This window comes from Neoarius graeffei, chromosome 23 (assembly GCF_027579695.1).
Source record: "Neoarius graeffei isolate fNeoGra1 chromosome 23, fNeoGra1.pri, whole genome shotgun sequence".
Classification (NCBI taxonomy): Eukaryota; Metazoa; Chordata; class Actinopteri; order Siluriformes; family Ariidae; genus Neoarius; species Neoarius graeffei.
Genome location: NC_083591.1, coordinates 5,745,630 through 5,758,336, shown reverse-complemented (window position 1 = coordinate 5,758,336; position 12,707 = coordinate 5,745,630). Strand labels below are relative to the sequence as shown.

Sequence of the window (12,707 nt, the reverse complement as noted above, 5' to 3'; positions counted from 1 at the left end):
TAACCTCCCATTGACCTGATTTTCAGTTTGCATTACAAATCTCCTCAATCTCCACCCATAAACTCAAAACGTCCTTGTTGGCTTAAGTGGTGTCCCAAACCACGCTGGGTGGTTACTTTTTAAACATATTTTGCTAATTTTCCCAATAAAGTGTTAATCTTGTAAAATTGATTTTTCATTTCTCTCATGCATTTCGAATTTCGACTTGTGCTTCAGGTGCAGTCTGAAATCAAGCGGAAGTGGCGACGGTGGCACATGCAGAGGTTTCTAGGCACCAGCACCAAATACCACCAGCCGTCTTTTGCCAGCAATGGCAGCACCCAGATCACTATACTGACCAAGTGCAGCCCCGGTACGCACCACATCTCGGGCTGCATGGACGACTTCTCGAGCATTTGAGATGACAGAATGGCCTAATATGCAAATCAGAACTCTTGTACACTCCCGGGTCAATCCTGAGCCGGTTTCCATCATCACAATGTGAACGGCATGGCAGTGGAATGCTGTGGTGTTTAGATGGTCACTGTTTAATAGGCATGTGGTCTAGTGTAACCATGATGTGAATGCTGATGTTCTTAATCATTCTGATAGCTAGGCCCAGCGAGGGAGACTGGGTGGTCAGGACAGATTTTCCCATTTATGGTTTCATTATCAGGAACCTTTCTGTCATGCAAATTTTTTTATGCCATGGTTTTATTCAAGAAAGATAAGGCAATGCAGATCCATTAATTTCGATTCTTTTTTTTTTTTTTTGAGAACCAAATATTTTAATCATCATGTCCAGCATCTGAGAGCGAACAAGACAGACAGAGGATTCCACTCTGAAGTATTTGAATGTCGAATATGTTGCGTTCAAATTCTGAATCATCCACAACTCTTTCTCACACGCGCACACACACGTCCCAGGTTCGGATCAGTGATGTGAGGCCTGACATTTCGGACTGTCACCTCCCTTCATCTGGGCCTCATTAGCCTGCCCTGGTTGGATTAAATTGTCACTTCTCAAACCCTTAATTACCTGTATGGTGACCTCAGAGGTGTGTATTAGGCCTGTTTTATTTCCCTTTTTTCGCTCTTATTATCACTTGGACGTGACCAGCCTGAACAATCTGTCTTCTTATCTGCTTTTCCTATTTGCTTGTTATCCTGTCCTTCCTTTCTTTTTTTTTTCATTTTAATTGCAGACCCCTGGTCTATTCCACTGACAGTCATAAAGAATGTTTCATTTTAATTCTTATGTATGTATGTATGTATGTGTATGGATGTATTTGGGGTGTTTTGTGCCTGTAATGGTATTTTATAGATCTCTCTGTAAATGTTGGTGTTGTAAGCTCGAATTTTGTACATTTGTACTGTATATGAAGTGTATTATTGTGTTGTATTCGTTCAGGCAGTTCAGAATACTCTTATTTTTTTATATTTGTAAATGTAATGTATCATTTTGGGACCAGACTGATCAGAATCACATTTTCTGTGGATTGGTACGATTCGCATGAATGTTTACATGCATGCTCCGAATTCATGTGTAGAAGAGAACACGTGTTTATGTACATGATGTTATCCTGAGATTGGTCAATTAAATTTTTTTCAGATATTTCTCATTCCTGAAAGCTGGAAAAATCATACATTTTTGTATAATGATGTGTAACTAGGGCAGACATGAGGACAGTGAATAAGAATGAAGCAGACGCTGGTGATGAGGATATAAGAGAGATAACATCTTTGTTTACCCGTACTTTAAAATACATTCCTTCTTTTATTTATTCCATCCGGTAAATCTCTTGTTAAATGATTCCCATATCCCCCCTACTTTCAGTGACGTTCATCTGGGCCCAATGCTTTCCGACATCCAGCACTCGACCCCACCAGACGCAGGGCTCAGACTGAGCACTCAGACTTGGTTTCTAATTTGATAAGGAACCCTGAATATCCCAGTGTTTTAATAAACTGGATGATCCAACAGCAGATGCTGGTCTCAGGCCACTGACACTCAATCTCATAAGACAACACGGTCTTACAGACTTTTCTGTAGAAAAGAAAGAAGAGTGAAGGTTATTATAACGGCAAGGATTTTTTTTTTAATAAAAAATGGAGCTATGAAAAAGAGCCAAACCTGACTGTGAAGATTCTCAGTCATCCAGGTCATAGTAACTGTGGGTGGTAAAAGAGAGCAACTGGACTTGCTTGAAGATTCTTCTGCTGATAAATGATGTCTTAGACCCCCACCTCTGTTCAGTGATGGCCGTTCCAGGTTGACAAAAATGGCTTCTTTAACTCCTCGCTCATACCAACGATCCTCTCTGGCTAAAATGCATACGTTGCAATCCTGAAATGAGTGTCCTTTGTTGTTAAGATGAAGGTAGACAGCAGAGTCCTGGCCTGAGGAACTGGCTCTCCTGTGTTGAGCCATACGCCTGTGAAGCGGTTGTTTTGTTTCCCCAATATATGAGTCCGTGCATTCCTCACTGCCCTGAATTGCATACATTACATTGTCCTGTTTGTGTCTGGCTATTCTGTCCTTAGGATGGACCAGTTTCTGCTTCAGGGTGTTACTGGGTCTGAAATGTACCGGAATGTTGTGTTTGTAGAAGATCCTCCTGAGTTTCTCAGACAGACCAGAAATGTAGGGAATGACAATGTTCTTGCATTTGTTCCTGTCTCCTTGTTCCTCAGGCCAGGACTCTGCTGTCTACCTTCATCTTAACAACAAAGGACACTCATTTCAGGATTGCAACGTACGCATTTTAGCCAGAGAGGATCGTTGGTATGAGTGAGGAGTTAAAGAAGCCATTTTTGTCAACCTGGAACGGCCATCACTGAACAGAGGTGGGGGTCTAAGACATCATTTATCAGCCACCTACAATGCAGTCCTTGGCACACTTCCCAGACAACTGAATGCACACCAAAACCCAGCTGTTTTCAGTGACTCACAAGAGGACAGAGAGAATCAGCATTCCATTGATCACCCTAACGACTCTCGAGGCCGTTCACATCCAGCCCCCAGTGACCCACACCAACAGGATGACTCAACGACACCTTAGGTGGGGTTTACATTAGACCGTATCAGCGGATCATCAGATTAACGTTTTTAAAACAATTAGCGTGCACACAGCAACGCCAATACACGATTCGCGTGCACACAGCAACACCAATACACGGATACGCTCGGCTCCACAGGCATCCTGTGCTCCAAATCACTCCACCCTGAACAGCGAGTGACCTCTGGAGGGTGCGCACTCCGGCCCTGCGCAGCTCACAGAGCGCGCGAGTGAAGTGCACGAGCAGTGATTCGGGACTGAGCCGCCGTGTGTGTGATCCCAGCGCATATCACTTACCACTTGCAAGTGGAAGGATGGCAAGCCTAAAGACAATCATAACTACACAATGGGCAGTATTTGCATCAGTATTTGCAGTATTTTCATACTTTTATACTCTTTAATCAAAGGTGATACAAGGCGGAAGTCCGCGCCGTTTTTCAGCAGTCGCGTCACATGACCAACGCCAGCGAATCAGGAAGGTGGATGTCACAGTGACGTTGTCCAATGACGACGCCAGCTAGAGCTCAGCACAGCGTATCCGCGTATTCTCAATGTTTACACAGCACCGGACCAGACACGATCTGGATTGAATACGTGGACCCTGGCGGATTCCCGTTTCCCGGCGTTTCCAGGCGTTTTAATGTAAACGGACAGTGCATCCGCGAAGAAAACGAGACAGATACGGTCTAATGTAAACTTGGCCTTAGATGAGCTTTTCATCCATGAGAGGATAAATACCTGATACTCCCTACTAGTCAGACAGAACTGAAGAAGCCTTTCGGATGAGAGGTGAAATGTCTTCAAGAATCTTCAAGCAAGTCCAGTTGCTCTCTTTTACCACCCACAGAGCCAAACCTGACTAATGTCAATGCATTTTTCATTAATGTGTAGCTAAACACTCTGCTTATTTTAGATTTATTTATTTGCACAACTGACTCACTGTTTGCAGTTTGGCTAAAATATGTTCCCTGAACCACAAGGACAAAATAGAAAATAATAAGCTGCTGTCTCCAAGGCATGGTGATGGATTGCAGGATAAAACAATGCAATCAGTGGAGATTTCACGCTAACCTGCCACATGGGATACCAATTTAACAAACCATTTTGATCTAAAAGCTTTGTTTATGCAGCTTAATCTATTACAGTGATGACTTTTTTTTGTAGTCATGTGAACAGGAAATTAAACAAGTTTTAAAAAGTTCTGGTTTTCAATGGTTCTATGTCATAAATGTGTAATAGAGTGAATAAATCAGTAATATTGCTTTTCCAGTTGCATCTTTATGAGGAAGTCACCTAAATTTTGACATTTGGTGAGTAATTATTACTGTATTATGTAGTGTATTAGGGTGCTATATGTCCAAAAGTTTGTGGAAAGAAGAGTGAAGGTTATTATAACAGCAAAGGAGAACTAAACCTGGAATGGGAAGTTCAAAAAGCACATATAGATGTGATGGTCGGGTGTCCAGAAACTTTTGGCTATATAGTGTAATTAAAGACTTGTAATTTAATAGTTAAAGTTAGTATTTGTATAGCTGTTATATAACTATCATGCTGTTCCTCAATCATAAGTTTCAACATGCAATAAAATTAATATAAAATGACTCAGATTCTATCTATCTATTTAATTATCTGTCTGTAAACCTCAGGCATCCACACAATACACTATGATTTTGATAATGTCAAACGATTTTGAGATTTGACGATACTACTGAATACGACTTGATTTAGTAATCTTTGATATGTACACTACTGTGCAAAAGTCTTAGGCCCCCATATACAAAAAAAAAAAAAAAACAGTGAAAGCTACTGGATTTTGGTGCAAAATGAAGAAGTGAGTGTGACAGTCAAAGTGTCCAGAAGAACTGTGGCTGGTTCTGTAAGATGCTCAGTAAAACCTACAGATCATTTCTGCATAAAACTGCACTCATTGGACCTGAGACTATTTTTTTTTTCAAGCAAAGGGTCATCTTATGTCAAATATTGACTTTGTTTCATTTATTATGGCTTACTGATTACTGTTTATAGTAATTTTAATGCTGAAACATTTCATTTAATTGTTTTTAAGCCATTTTTGATCGACAGCACATGTGGCATTCACACAGGACTGTATGTGACCAACTGAGTTCAGAATCTAGGCTCGGCTTGCTGTTAATACTCAAATGATGCAGAGGATTACTATTATTATTATAATTATTATTATTTTACCAATATCATGGCCATGGGCAAATCATCTTGCTAAGTTAGTTGCATTAAAAATACAGGTATGAATGTCTAAATTGGTATTTATATAATTAATAATCCTCAAATGATCTAGGTCTGATCTCTACAGCAGTAGTCTGTAGCTGACATTCTGTGCGAGCTGTTCATGAAATGAACCTTTTCAAGGAGAGAAAATGGACCATTACAAGGGGTTCTGATTAATGCCCCATATTAAGGCACCGCTGGGATTCGAACCCAGGATCTCCTGTTTACTAGACAGGCGCTTTAACCAACTAAGCCACGGCGCCACGCCAGCGCAGTACAAAATAGTTCTTTTTGAACCATGACGTGAATGATATTTCATTACCTGTTCTGATTCAATTGTCGATCCGACCAAATTACATCAAAACAGGATTCAAGGAAGAGAAAGAAAATATGTGCATTATACAAAAATAAAGCACAATTAAAGGTAAAACCACAATACAGAAATAAAATAGAGGTTATCTGCAATGTCAAGAGCAGTAATTTTAATAAACAAAAATCTAAAAAAAAAAAAAGGGAAAAAAAGAGATCTCTGTCAGGTACCTCACTTTCTCCGAATAACAAAAACGCATCACTGAGATAATAATGATGATGAAAAATATGGAGAAGCAAAAATATTTCCAATATTGTGAAATCAAAAACAACAAAACACGTGCTGCCTAAGAGGATCATTGGGATCTAATGATAATTTAATTCCTTGCAAATTTGAATCTCTAACCTACGATATGATAAAACTGAATCTTTAACAAATTTGAATCTTAAACCTTTGAATCCTTTTAATTTTTTTTAAACTTTTCAATCTTTGAATCCTTTCACCTCTGAACCTTTGACTCTTCAATTTTGAATCTTTAACCTTTGAATCTTTGAACTTTTGAATCTTTTTAATTGTCGAATCCTTTCACCTTTGAATCTTGAAATTTGAACCTTTAACATTTGACTCTTTGAACCCTTTGAATCCTTTAACCTTTGACTCTTCAAATTTGAACCTTTAACATTTGAATCTTTGAATCCTCTGAATTTTTGAATATTTTGAATCTTTGAATCCTTTCACCTTTAAACCTTTGATTCTTCAAATTTGAACCTTTAACATTTGAATCTTTGAATCCTCTGAATTTTTGAATATTTTGAATCTTTGAATCCTTTCACCTTTAAACCTTTGATTCTTCAAATTTGAACCTTTAACATTTGAATCTTTGAATATTTTAACCTTTGACCCTTCAATTTTGAATCTTTAACCTTTGAATATTTTGAATCTTTGAATCCTTTAACCTTTGACTCTTCAATTTTGAATTTTTAACCTTTGAATCTTTACATCCTTTAACCTTTGAATCCTTTCTGAGTTGGCCGTAGTGGTGTGTTGGCGGTGTTCTTGCGCCCCCGTGTGGCCGGTGCTGTGTTGTGCTTGTAATGACCGCGCGCTCGGTTCACTCGGTTGTGTTGAACCCGTTCAACTCTGCCACGAACTCACTGAACCCGGCAGTCGCGCGCGCGTGAACGGCGCTGGAGCTCGGGTGGGGGTGCGCGAGCGAGGGCGCGCGCGCGCACGCATGCGACAAAAAGAGAGAGAGAGAGAGAGAGAGACAGGGGCGCTTATTCTGTGGTTACACAAACTTTTTTTTTGTGCACTTACACACATATACACACACACACACAGAGAGAGAGATAGATCTGCAAAAATGAAACACAGCCCCGAGTCTTCCATTTTCGAAACATTTGCATGACAAATAATAAATAAAATAATAGCGTGAATACGGTTCTGACTTGGAGCCTAAATTATGGAATTTCAATTAAAATAAATAAACAAACAAAACCCTTAGAGCAGGGGTTTTCAAAGTGTGGGAGAGTCATCACCCCTCAGAGAACAAATAAACAACAGCGCCCCCCCTCACAATTTTTGTTGTTGCTATACTTAATGTTCCATTCGTATTTTTAAAAAATGGTTGTTGTACACATTTTTATTTTTTTTCTTTTACACATTTTAAACATCTGTGGTTTTTGAAAAATCTTTTTTTACACATTTAAAACATCTGTGCTTTTTAAAACATCCTTTTTTACACATTTTAAACACCTGTGCTTTTTAAAACATCCTTTTTTACACATTTTAAACATCTGTGCTTTTTAAAACATCCTTTTTTACACATTTTAAACATCTGCTTTTTAAAACATATTTTTTACACATTTTAAACATCTGTGCTTTTTAAAACATCGTTTTTTTTTACACATTTTAAACATCTGTGCTTTTCAAAACATCTTTTTTACACATTTTAAACATCCGCTTTTTAAAACATCTTTTTTTTTTACACATTTTAAACATCTGTGCTTTTTAAAACATCCTTTTTTACACATTTTAAACATCTGTGCTTTTTAAAACATCCTTTTTTACACATTTTAAACATCTGCTTTTTAAAACATATTTTTTACACATTTTAAACATCTGTGCTTTTTAAAACATCGGGGTTTTTTTTTACACATTTTAAACATCTGTGCTTTTCAAAACATCTTTTTTACACATTTTAAACATCCGCTTTTTAAAACATCTTTTTTTTTTACACATTTTAAACATCTGTGGTTTTCAAAACATCTTTTTCACACATTTTAAACATCCGCTTTTAAAAACATCTTATTTTTTTACACATTTTAAACATCTGTGCTTTTTAAAACATCTTTTTTTATACATTTTAAACATCTGTGCTTTTTTAAAACCTCTTTTTACACATTTTAAACATCTGTGCTTTTTAAAACATCTTTTTTTTTTACACACATTTTAAACATCTGTGCTTTTTTTAACATCTTTTTTTTTTACACACATTTTAAACATCTGTGCTTTTTTTAACATCTTGTTTTACACATTTTAAACATCTCATAGCATCGTTAGCTAGCACCTCTTGGCAGACAACACACTGTGGCAGTGGAGCATCTTCAGATCCAGTCCATGAAAATCCAAACTTTAAATAATCGTGGTCATACTTCCTTCTTTTTTTGCTTGGCCCAGACTCTGTCTCCTCACTCACTGTAGCTTTAGGGACTAAAAATCGATCCATTTTGTCTCTGGCGAAGGCTATTTTCCCTCACGTTGCGCCCCCCCCCGAAGAACTCTGGCGCCCCCTGGGGGAGGCGCGCCCCACACTTTGCAAAGCCCTGCCTTAGAGGACTAAAATGCGCGCGCAGGGAAATCGCACCGCTGTCGCTTTAACGGCACCGGAGCGGAGCGGCCCATCTGATCTCCCTGCGCCAATCAGCGCTTCCCTCAGTCCGCACGCGAACATGGCGAGGAAAAGGGCAGCTGTTGAAGGGAAGGACGCCGCGCGGATGTGAGGCGGAAGTCGGTTCTTTCATGGAGAGGGACCGCGCGCGCACCCCGGGGAGGAGAATCGGAGCTGGTTTGCACCAAAGAGCCGCGGATTACAATGGTGTGATTGAGCTTCTGATCCGGATCGCTCTCACTGCTCAGGCCTGGCTGTTTGTGCCTCCAGGCCTGAGCAGCTCTCTCTCTCTCTCTCTCTCTCTGAGTCAATCATTTCCAAAGCTTTCAAGTGCATGAGTTAGCTGGTGTGTGTGTGTGTGTGTGTGTGTGAGAGAACAGGACTCAGCACTGTTTACTCCCTGTCTTGCACATTGTAATGTTTTCCCTGCACCTAACACACCTGATTCAGTCCAATGGAGTTGAAGGTGGTGTCTTAGAGCAGAGAAAGAACTCAAATGTTCATGACCTGTTGACGTGGAAACACTCTCTTTAAAGGTGCACCATGTAATCTTTAAAGTGTTTCTAGAACTGTGGTATCATCTTAATGACACTGATTCCTACCAGCTCCCTCCCCTGATTCTGCAGAATGCCCGGATCAATCAGGCCTCTGTTTACATTTTTGTCGGTCTGGAATTTGGCTCCGCCCCCAATACTGACAGTTTCGTCAACAGTCTTAAAGGAGAACTGAAGTCATTTTTAAACTTGCTTTATTTCTTAATTAACGTGTTATTACGTTTTCGGTTTGAGTAACCTTATATCATGACTTCATCTCATCTCATTATCTCTAGCCGCTTTATCCTGTTCTACAGGGTCGCAGGCGAGCTGGAGCCTATCCCAGCTGACTACGGGCGAAAGGCGGGGTACACCCTGGACAAGTCACCAGGTCATCACAGGGCTGACACATAGACACAGACAACCATTCACACCTACGGTCAATTTAGAGTCACCAGTTAACCTAACCTGCATGTCTTTGGACTGTGGGGGAAACCGGAGCACCCGGAGGAAACCCACGCGGACACGGGGAGAACATGCAAACTCCGCACAGAAAGGCCCTCGCCGGCCACGGGGCTCGAACCTGGACCTTCTTGCTGTGAGGCGACAGCGCTAACCACTACACCACCGTGCCACCCCTATATCATGACTTGTATTGGCAATTAAATATTATACTTATCAGCCTATTCGGTTTTTAGTCATGTTGAATTTGGTCCACAGCAGGCGTCGCTTATCTGCACGATCTTCACGAGACTTCGAAACGTCAAGTGTCAGCCAGCCCTGTGTCCGAAATCGCTCCCTACTCACTATATAGTGACGACGCCATTTTGTAGTGCTGTCCGAAACCTTAGTGAGGATTATTTACTCCCTATATAGCGCACTCGAAGTATCCCACAATGCATCACGAAAAGTAGTGTACAATGATGGTCACTAACCAAAGCAATATATCCCATCATGCATTGCGGTCGTGCTGAAAGAAATCAAATCCAAAGTCTCAAATGTGATTTAATAAAAGGCAGCGGCAAAGAAGAAAGTATTCAGCCTTGATTTAAAAGAACTGAAAGCTGTAGGAACTTTGCATTGATTAATGTTGGAAATGCGCTCAGTATAATATGGATTTATCACAAAAACACTGTACATGCATGTATTTACTATTTTGAAAACCCACCAGCCGACTGATCCGGCACGTTTTAATTGTGCGACAGTAACAACGTAAATACCAGCATGACGGACTAGTGTCCGAAAGCGTTTTTTCATTTTACCAATGAGCTCACTGTGTAGTCCTCTATATAGTAATTCCCTATATAGGGAGTAGTGAACAAGTGAGTGATTTCAGACACAGGGTTTGATTTCCGCTGTACGTTTTACTTCCATCGTACGATGTCTCGCACAGGTCTCAACGAATCTTGTTTACGGCCATTGCTTTGACATATGGACTGATATATTACATAGTATATTTCAAACAATCATAACTTGCTATAGCAGCGACAAAATAGTGATTAAAAATGCATTCCTGTATTTAATAAAATGAGAGAAATAGAATTTTGATAATAAAAAATTTGCCTTCAGTTCTCCTTTAATACATAAGATAAGATGTACTCCTCAATATCATTACTTGTTAATGTAACCGTTCGGTTTTGATCTGTCTGTACTGAAGGAATTGACAAAGTATAATCTACAGTGCCTTGCAAAAAGTATTCATCCCCCTTGGTGTTTGTCCTGTTTTGTTGCATTACAAGCTGAAATTAAAATGGATTTTTGGAGGGTTAGCACCATTTGATTTACACAACATGCCTACCACTTTAAAGGTGCACATTGTTGTTTTATTGTGACACAAACAATAATTAAGATGAAAAAACAGAAATCTGGAGTGTGCATAAGTATTCACCCCCTTTCATATGAAACCCCTAAATAAGAGCTGGTCCAACCGATTCACTTCATAAGTCACATAATTAGTTGATTAAGATCCACCTGTGTGCGATCAAAGTGTCACATGATGTCTGTATAAATCAACCTGTTCTGGAAGGACCCTGACTCTGCTACACTACTAAGCAAGCAACATGAAAACCAAGGAGCCTCCGAACAGGTCAGAGACAAAGTTGTGGAGAAGTATAGATCCACAACTATACAAAGTTTGGTTATAAAAAATATCCCAGGGAGCTCCATTAAATCCATTATAGCAAAATGGAAAGAACATGGCATCACTACAAACCTGACAAGAGAAGGACCCGCCCACCAAAACTTACAGACCGGACAAGGAGGGCATTAATCAGAGATGCAACAAAGGCACCGAAGATAACACTGAAGGAGCTGCGAAGATCCACAGCGGAGATGGGAGTATCTGTCCATAGGACCACTTTAAGCCGTATACTCCACAGAGTGGGCGGGGCTTTATGGAAGAGTGGCCAGAGAAAAGTCATTGCTTAAAAAAAAATCACGTTTGGAGTTTGCCCAACAGCATGCGGCAGACTCCCCAAACACATGGAAGACGATTCTCTGGTCAAATGAGACTAAAATTGAACTTTTTGGCCATCGTGGGAAATGCCATGTGTGGCGCAAACCCAACACCCTGAGAATACCATCCCTACAATGAAGCATGGTGGTGGCAGCATCATGCTGTGGGGATGTTTTTCATCTGCAGGGACAGGAAAGCTGGTCAGGACTGAAGGAAAGATGGATGGCACTAAATACAGGGCAATTCTGGAGGAAAACCTGTTTGAGTCAGCCAGAGGTTTGAGACTGGGACAAAGGTTCACGTTCCAGCAGGACAATGACCCTAAACATATTGCTAAAGCTACACTGGAGTGGTTTAAAGGGAAACATTTAAATGTCTTGGAATGGCCTAATCAAAGCCCAGACCTCAATCCAATTGAGATTCTGTGGCATAACTTGAAGATTGCTGTACACCAACGCAACCCATCTAACTTGAAGGAGTTGGAGCAGTTTTGCCTTGAGGAATGGGCAACAATCCCAGTGGCTAGATTTGCTAAGCTAATAGAGACACACTCCAAGAGACTTACAGCTGTAATTGTAGCAAAAGATTATAAAGTATTGACTTTGGGGGTGAATACCTCTGCACACTCCAGATTTCTGTTTTTTCATTTTATTTATTGTTTGTGTCACAATAAAAAAAATGTGCATCTTTAAAGTGGTAGGCATGTTGTGTAAATCAAATGGTGCTAACCCTCCAAAAATCCATTTTAATTCCAGCTTGTAATGCGACAAAACAGGACAAACACCAAGGGGGATGAATACTTTTGCAAGGCACTGTAGGTGGCGCCTCAGAGATTCTGCCTCACGGATCGATCCGGGAGCAAACAGTCACAGACACAGCTGCTCAAAGATGTTTCTCAGTTTATTGTAGGACAAACATGAGTATATATTCACATTTAAGAGTGTGTTGTAGCTATGTGATTGGATCGTGACGATGATGATGATGATGATGATGATGATGGTGTGATTGACGAAGCTAATTTATCTATGCATGACAGGGTAACGTAGCATTACATCACTGGTTTAGAGTTCACTAGTTTATGAAAGAAGAAAGACATTCTGTACCATTACATCATCTGTCAGGATCGTAGTCTTATGAAAAGAAGAAAGACATTGCTGGTCAAAGTAATGTTCATTAATCAGAGAGCAGAATGTGCGAGTGAAGATAAACCTCAAGGATTTAACTTAACCAAAACAAG

At 40.1% G+C, this 12,707-nt stretch overlaps 2 protein-coding genes and 1 non-coding gene across 3 annotated transcripts in view; 2 read left to right on the top strand and 1 right to left on the bottom strand.

Moving 5' to 3' along the window:
* The window catches only part of vipr1a (vasoactive intestinal peptide receptor 1a), a 78,704-nt gene extending 77,110 nt beyond the window's left edge, over positions 1-1,594 (top strand). Inside the window, exon 13 of the mRNA XM_060905653.1 lies at positions 217-1,594. Within this exon, the coding sequence (XP_060761636.1) occupies positions 217-399 (183 nt within the window). The 3' untranslated portion in view covers positions 400-1,594. The remainder of the gene's footprint in view (positions 1-216) is intronic.
* A 3,877-nt stretch (positions 1,595-5,471) lies between these two features.
* Positions 5,472-5,545, bottom strand: trnat-agu (transfer RNA threonine (anticodon AGU)). The gene has a single exon. It is a non-coding gene; the product is annotated as a tRNA-Thr (tRNA).
* Positions 5,546-8,434: 2,889 nt separating this feature from the next.
* The window catches only part of zbtb47a (zinc finger and BTB domain containing 47a), a 19,291-nt gene continuing 15,018 nt past the window's right edge, over positions 8,435-12,707 (top strand). The window contains exon 1 of the mRNA XM_060905650.1: positions 8,435-8,689. Coding sequence (XP_060761633.1) covers positions 8,687-8,689 — 3 coding nt within the window. The 5' untranslated portion in view covers positions 8,435-8,686. The remainder of the gene's footprint in view (positions 8,690-12,707) is intronic.